General features: G+C 39.2%; 1 protein-coding gene across 1 annotated transcript; it reads left to right on the forward strand.

Moving 5' to 3' along the window:
* Nucleotides 1-265: 265 nt before the first annotated feature.
* On the forward strand, nt 266-2227 carry INSL5 (insulin like 5). The gene is made up of 2 exons (XM_030573655.1): nt 266-555; nt 1983-2227. Exons 1-2 carry the CDS (start codon nt 378-380, stop codon nt 2225-2227), a joined length of 423 nt encoding a protein of 140 aa, XP_030429515.1. The 5' UTR covers nt 266-377.
* Nucleotides 2228-8129: the final 5902 nt, after the last annotated feature.

Here is an 8129-nt window from a genome sequence, read left to right on the forward strand (position 1 = left end):
CATGCAATAAAACTTCCATTCATTTTTGCAGAAAGTACTCATCAGTAGTGTTGATCTAAGCTAGTGCTCTATAAATATGCTGAACTACTGGTTATGCTTCCATTGTTAAGCAATAGTGCTACCTAAATATACCCTTTAATAATTGTTTGCTCAGAATCCAAGTGGAAATCCTAAAGCACTTAAAATGTTACCAGAAACAGCTGATTAACTCACATGCTTGACAAACATTAAAGCCTCATGAAAATGAGCCCTTGCCCTATAGAGTCAATGGACATAGTATATAAATAGGCTGGATTCAGCAGAATCCTCAGATCTTGGCTTGCTGGCCCTCTTTCTTCCTCACTGAATTCTGATCCAACAGGTGCCATTTCTGCAAAATGAGGGGTGCAATCCTAGGTTTGGTTTTAATCTCTCTCCTGATAGCAGTCTCTGACGTAAAAGGTGAAGGGAATTATATGAAGCTTTGTGGGAGAGACTTTGTAAGAGCTGTCGTCTTCACATGTGGGGGATCACGATGGAGAAGGCATCTGACTGACGATCCACAAGATCTATTTGGTAAGTGTTGAGTTACATGCAGTGGGCTCATTTCTTCCCTCATGTGCATTCACAAATCTAACTGAATTCAGCAGGGGGTGGTGTCACTTGGATGCCTCTAAGGGCACAATTGGATGCTTTGTTTCTTTTATCTCTGTAAAATGTATTTCTTGAGTCTGTATTGTGGGGACTTTATTTCAGACAAGGAAGTGAAATTGCACAACTTTGCACTATGTTTCTCTGAAGCTTACCTAGCTTAGGTTTGTTTTGTTTTTTAAATAAAGAGGGATCTAGGTTGAGATTTTCAAGCCAATTATGTGCTAAACACTTAGTTTTGAAATTTTCAACCCTAGCTTTTATGTCAAGGGAGGAAAATCACGCCCCCTTTGAAGTGAATGGAAGTTTTGCCATTGTCTTCAAGAGGCATGGCTTTCTCACAAGATGTTTTACAGTATAAACTGATTTGCAAATTACTAGGAAATTTCAGAAAATTCAGCAATAGACATTAAAGTCATACCAGGGTAGTACGCATTGCTAGCGATTTGTACTCAAAATTTGGGACCTTAATTATAAAGGATTAAATAAGTGAGTTTGGTTTTAGGAAACCATTCTTTCTATGTATTTTATGTTTTCCAGTCAAGCATCTATTTTCATTGAAACTCTTATACTAGTGAAAGCTTGACACTCATGGCTACATGCAGAGAAAAAGGTTTGGCTAGAAATACTTCTGCAAAATATTTTAGAGAACTAGCCAAATGGGGAAATCACTTAACTCTTTATTAGGCAAGGAGTGGATGTTGCTGTACTTTATGATCCTTATTCTCTTTTTTAAAGAGCGCACCGCATAGTATTGAGAGCTTCAAAATACAGTATTCCTTAAAATGCACCTGAATTACAAACAGCTGGGAAACAATTTGCAATGCTAGGGTATAATTTTTTGAAAATCTTGGAACTATTCATATCTGATACATAAAGCAGTGGCACTTGAACTTTAGGAAGGAATGTAGCATATCATGGAACAGTATGTTGATTTTAAATGCAATGGTCAGAATGAAGTGGCACCGTTAGTCCTTTGAAACAAATGTACAGTTAGTTTCAGCCATCAAAGCAACTGCACCAACAGATAACAGATTTCTTGTCCTCACTTAAACAGCTGCACAGAGAAGCTATAAAAGAAGTACAGATTCTTTAATGGGATATTAATAAGCTCTTTAATTCTCAGACATCTGTGTCAGCGCAATTCTGGTGAAATAAATGTTAATGATCAGGTAAATCCTAATCATTCAGACCACAATAGACATGCACAATGAACCAGAATGAGGTGAGAATATGTCTGACCTTTTAGTTTCTTTGGTGTAGGTACTTTATCTTTTCTGTTAGAGCTGAAAGTCTACTCTTCACTAAGGATTCTATGCCCTCAAATTTGTTTGTTTCTAATTTTTATGCAGAAGACAGAGAAAGTCACCTGCATTTGCCACGTGAAAATAGTGATTCAGCAGAACCCTTGGAATATGGCATTCAGAATCCAGAACCCATGAGGGAAGAAACCCTTAACATCAAACCCCAGGCTCAGAGAGACTTAAGAGGCATCAGGCAAAGGTCTACACAAGAAAGGCGGGAAGTAGTTTCGCTGCTTACTACATCCTGCTGCAGCATCGGCTGCAGTGAAAGAGAGATAAGTTCACTGTGCTAAAATGTATCAGATGCTGGACGGATTATATCCAATACCTTTAATACATTAATATAATCACAACATGTAACTGTCTGAAACTAGACTATTACAATTGTGTTTCTTGAATTCTAGCTTTATTTTCTGCATCACACCAAGAATTAAAGGTTAAATTTTAAATAGTATAATGCAAAGGAGCTTTGAAATGCCTTTTTGTGATGATTGCTCAGCTCTTTGTACAAGGCATTTAACATGTTTTAAATAGTTAAATTTCAAACCACATGTGCTAATATTTTCCCCTGTCCAATTATTGTACTAGTTTCAGTTTTTGTGGCTAAATTTTAATAAAGCGTGCAATGTACCATGTATGTTTCTCATTGTACTTTCTCACTTACGAACACCCCCAGCAGCATGACAAAGCTGGGGCTATACATAGCTAATACTGTCACTCAGAGATCAAAATCATAATAATGTAGTATCCATAATGCCTTAACAATATGGGTATCAGAATAAAACCCATGCACAACATCAGACTTGCAATATCAGATCAGACCAGTGATCCATCTAGTCCAGTGTTCAGTCTCCAACAATGGCCAGTATCAGAAACTCCAGAGAAAGTTGCTAGAATTCTCATAATGGATGATTATGGAATAACCTGCCCCTCAGCAAAGTTTCTTTCTCGAAACCCCAACAATTAGTAGCTGGCTTTTGCCCTGTGCATAAGGGTTTGTGGCCCTTATACTTGTATCTTATTGTGAGCTGTTGGTGGCCCAAATAAAGTCTACACAAGGTCAATTCTAGGTACAAGCTCAAATTTGCCCCCTTACAGAGAGATTGAGATACAGTTCCGAGTTCAAGGAGGTACATTTTCCCTTTTAACTAGCGACAGACTTCAACCAAGATCCCAGAGTCAAAATATTTTTTTTTTTACTTTTATGCACCTTAAAAAAGAACATTTATGCAAAAATTCTAAGCATTTTGGATATTACTTAAAAATACATATCAAAACCCCTCCACTGCAATGAGACAACAGCTATATCCTCCAGTATGACCCAAACCAGCAAGCCAAGCAAACAAAAAGTTAGAACTACTCTCTCTCTCCAGCAATTCACCAGCTTCCCAAGTCTCTCCCACTTTCAAATCCCTTGAATAAACAAAACGTGGCTGGCCATTTGCCCTGAAGATCATTAGATCTGGTGTAAAATTTTTCAAAAGTATTCAAGTGGCTTAGAAGACTGAATCTAATTTTCAAAAGTGACGTAGGCATTTAAGAACCTATGGCTAGGTCTACACTAAAACGTTAGGTTGACCCAGCTGTTTGGACTGTTCAAAGTGCAGACATAACCCAATTCCCATTGACTTTCAGAGACTTAGGCTTCGAAGTGCCTAAGTCACTTTTGAAAATTAGACTCAGGCTCCTAAGATACTTGTGCCCTGAGGGCATTTTGATTCAAGATCATGGTAGTAGAACTAGTTTATAAGCTGTGGGGGCAGCCTTAACTTCTGACTGGGCTATTGGAGATAATGGTAGAGAGAGCTCTAACTCCCTGGATCAGCCGGGCTCTCAGGATGGTTCCAACACAGAAAAAAAAAACAGTGCTTGCCCGGGGAGTTAGATAGGCACCACTGGTGCTAGGATTATAACCCAGTCAGAAGACCTGGTTGTAACACAATTAAATTTTGTACCTACTCATGCCCCCATAACCAGGGCAAAGCCTTGGACTGTTCAAAGCTTCTGCCCAGTTATAAGGAAACCAGGAGCGGTCCCACCCACACTTCAATTTTTAAATTGTATTGTAGTTGGACCAGGCGAGTGTTGACAAGCAGACAAACCTGAAGTTAAATTATGACAATATGGCACAATGGTCGATTCAGTTACTGCCCTTGATCTGTAACATCTGTGCTATTCTTGCAGCGAAACTCTCCTGAGCAGAGAATGAGGACTTAAGCCAAACTGCAGGGCTTCACTGAGGCCAAATGCCTTTACCTTGGAACAAGTTCTGCAATGGGGTAAAAATGAGACAGGGTTTATTAAACCTCATCTGCTTTTTCTATCTAGTGTTTTTAAAAACAAAACACATTGAATGACCCATTTTAAATAGATAGCGCCAAGAAGAAGTTTAGAACATAAAAAATTTGCATTAAAGATTAAATAGTAAATCTAATGCAGCAATATTGGTTCAGAAGAGATGTACATTTATAATAATCAAATGTATAATCAAACATTAGGTATTTTTCCTTTACAGCAGTGGGTCTCAAACTTTTTTTTTACTGGCGACCCCTTTCACGCAGCAAGCCTCTGAATGCGACCACCCCCCACAAACAAATTAAACACACTTTTTAATATATTTAATACCATTATAAATGCGGGAGGCAAGTAGGGTTTGGGGTGGAAGTTGACAGCTTGTGACCCCCCATGTAATAACCTCACGACCCCCCCGAGGGGTCCCGACCCCCAGTTTGAGAACCCCTGCTTTACAGTATTAGCAGTAGTTGGCCTAAGATTAAACATTCATATATGTAAGAAAATTAGTCTTGATCTTAGATCTTCTACAGCAATGGTTCTCAACCTTTCCAGACTACTGTAGCCCTTTAAGGAGTCTGATTTGTCTTGCGTATCCCCAAGTTTCACCTCACTTAAAGACTACTTGCTTACAAAATCAGACGTAAAAATACAAAAGTGTCACAGCACACTATTACTGACAATTTGCTTACTTTCTCATTTTCACCAAATAAATTATAAAATAAATTGATTGGAATATAAATATTTTACTTACATTTCAGTGTGATACTTGAGCCGGTTTTTCACTTGTGAGCCTTGTCTGCGGGGCTGAAGCATGTAACTTAGCTTTGCAGGGTCCCTGGGTGATTGCCCTTCTTCCCACTCCCTAATGCCAGCCCTGCACTTCCAATCCCCCTAAACCCATCCGATGACCCACACCCCAGGTTGTGAAACACTGAGCTAGATTAGTTGAGTAACGCCTGAAAGACCTCTGTGTACCCCCAGGTGTATTCATACACCTGGCTGAGAACCACTGTTCTACAGAAGTCTTTTTTACCAGATTTTTACCATCTTTTGGAAACACTTCTGCTTCATCTTATAAAAAAAGGAGATGAAAACCTCAAAAAAAGTAAATGATCCATGGAGTAACGTACATCAGCTGGTTAAGCAACGAGCCATTTCAGCGCTGTAAAAGTTAGGTCCTGACCACTCTACTGCAAGATAAAACTGAATCCCCTGTCATATCTGGGTAATGGGCCTTTTTTTTTTTTTTTAACAGTTCAGTATAACTGCAGTATACAATTTGTGATGTTGTAAAGCTACGTTTAACATCAAGAGCTAAAACCAGTTGGTTCATATTGCAGATGCTGCTGTGCTATTTTCACTTTTGCTAAACTATAGCCACTTCTGATGGAACATTAAGTATAAACTCACATGGCTTTATGTATAAAAATAAATAGAAACAAGCTCAGTGTTTCTCAAATGCCAAGAGAGATTTATTTTTGACACTTGAGAAAGTCATTTAATTTAAAACCTAAGTTCCACATATTTGCTTTCTACTACAAAATTAAAACCCAAGCAGACCTGCTTGGAATCATGATACGTTTTGATTTTCCATGAAAAGTCCTGAGTAAAGCTTGTTATGGGAGTGATATGTGTATGACTGTGATCTAATCCATTTAATATATCAACAGGTCTCTAAAGTGCACAGATCTAAAATGCAAGCTGTATGGAAGGTGGACTTAATCAGGTGAAATTGACCTGCATACCATATAAGGACATTTCTCCCCTCCTCCTCCCACAACGCTGTGACATTGCACTCCATATGCTTTATGAAAATATGCTTATGAATGTGAATATGATGTAACTGGAATATGCTTTATGCAAAAGGTCTCTTGTAAGGTATCATTACAAAGTTTATAATCTACTGAGTGTGGTCATCCTATTTATTTGCATGTATTATTTCTATGTCTGAAGTTTGGAGAGTAAGATATAAACCTGAATTACTGATGTAAACATATTAAGTGGAAGCCATTAAGGGTACTTCAGAATCAATGAATTGTTTACTTGCAAACCTTCCTGTGTAGGTATGGGCCAGCCCCAGAAGAATGGAGGCTGGGGTCTTACAGTGACATGTGACCATGTCACCTGATAACAAAATACATCTTATATCTGGTACTTTTCCATTTAAGAGGAGGAGTGGGGACCCAGAGAGACAAGATTCCCACCTTGTACCAAAGCTATAAAAGGGGGTGGAGCAGAACAGAGGGGGCGGCCAGTCATGAGAAAGCCCCAGCATAACACCTAAGATGTCTGCAGGAACTAACTAGGACTGTACCAGGGCAAAGGATTGGGCCCAGACTAGGAAGGAGTCTAGTCTGTGAAAGAAGCTTATTGGAACATGACTGGGGTTAGATATTATCTGTAATCAGTTTCTTAATGTATTAGCTTAGACTTGCGTGGTTTTGTTTTATTTTGCTTGGTGACTTACTTTGTTCTGTCTTATTATTTGAAACCACTTAAATCCTACTTTTTATACTTAATAAAATCACTTTTGTTTATTAATAAACTCAGTAAGTGTTTACTTAGGAGCAAACAGCTGTGCATCTCTCTCTATCAGTGTTATAGAAGGCAGACAATTTATGAGTTTACCCTGTAGAAGCTTTATACAGACTAAAACAGATTTATTTGGGGTTGGGCTCCCATTGGGAGCTGGATGCTGGAGGCAGGTAACCTGCTAAGCTGTTTTTGATTATGTCTGTAGTTTTGGGGGCGTGGACCAGACCTGGGTCAGTGTTGCAATAGGCTTACGTGTATGGCTCAACAAGGCAGGGTTCTGGAGTCCCAAGCTGGCAGGGAAAATGGGCTCAGAGGTAATCTCAGCACATCAGGTGGCAGTGCCAAGGGGGTCTCTGTGACTGAACCTGTCACAAACCCCACCCCTGCAAAATCAAAAACTAACTGGGCTTTACCCAGCTATTTGGGGTTTAGGAGTGTGAAAGCATTCATCCAAATGGTCTTCACTGGATTCTGTGCTCCACAACTCCCTGTGTCTAAGAGCTAGTTTATCAGAACTCTTATGACATAGATCTGGATAGCATTATCAGGGATCAGACAGTGTTAATTCCTTTAACTTTGCTTCCTACTTTTCTTCTTCCACATTTCTTCAAACAGAAAAGAAAGTTTAAAATAATTCAAAACCAAATATTACAAGAGTTAGCAAGAATGGCTAGAGGTTTTAAACTGCAACATTCTGGCTTCCAAATACTACACAAAGAACATTCTAAGAGCACCTCCCTGATAGCACATGCACCCAATGATGAATCCCAAGGGGATTTATTGTACCATGCTCTGTTAGATGTAGAGAAGTATATAAAAGAGTTCAGACTCATCTGTAATACAAGAGCACTCTCATATGGTTTATCTGGTTGGGGGGGGGGGGGGAAGGAGGACACACATATTTGAGGACTGAAAGCTAGCTTCACCCAGAACACATGCCACTTTATAAGGACTTGTCAGAGGAGAGGAAGGAGAATATGCAGTGCTCACTGGGAAGAAGGCATTGTGATGATTTCTGCGGAGTGTGCCAATTCAATGTTCTCTGTGAGGTAAAGCTACCCCCAGGTGGAAGCATCTCCTGCCACCCTTCAGGAGAAGGCCCCATAGAGCCAAAAGAAAAGGTTTTTACGGGGCTTCTCCCTATACCAGAAGTTTGGAACCTGGCCCACAGAAATGTAATATAAAGGGTAAAAATTCCATCTTTGTCCATGACACTTTTTGTATCAACGTGGATTATATAAGTGAATCCAGAGCAGAAAATATCCCTAATATCTATATATATTGTTTTCAGCATTTAAGATGACCTCATGGTCTGCCTTAGTGGTACCCTAATGTACCAATTAAAAATCGCTTGGTATGTTTGGG

The sequence above is a fragment of the Gopherus evgoodei genome, chromosome 8 (assembly GCF_007399415.2).
Source record: "Gopherus evgoodei ecotype Sinaloan lineage chromosome 8, rGopEvg1_v1.p, whole genome shotgun sequence".
NCBI lineage: Eukaryota > Metazoa > Chordata > Testudines > Testudinidae > Gopherus > Gopherus evgoodei.

Excerpts from the sequence above, each read along its gene's own strand:
- INSL5 (XM_030573655.1), top strand. The coding sequence starts at position 378 with ATGAGGGGTGCAATCCTAGGTTTGGTTTTAATCTCTCTCCTGATAGCA. Across the intron at positions 556-1,982 it reads CGATCCACAAGATCTATTTG|AAGACAGAGAAAGTCACCTG; the intron begins GTAAGTGTTGAG and ends ATTTTTATGCAG.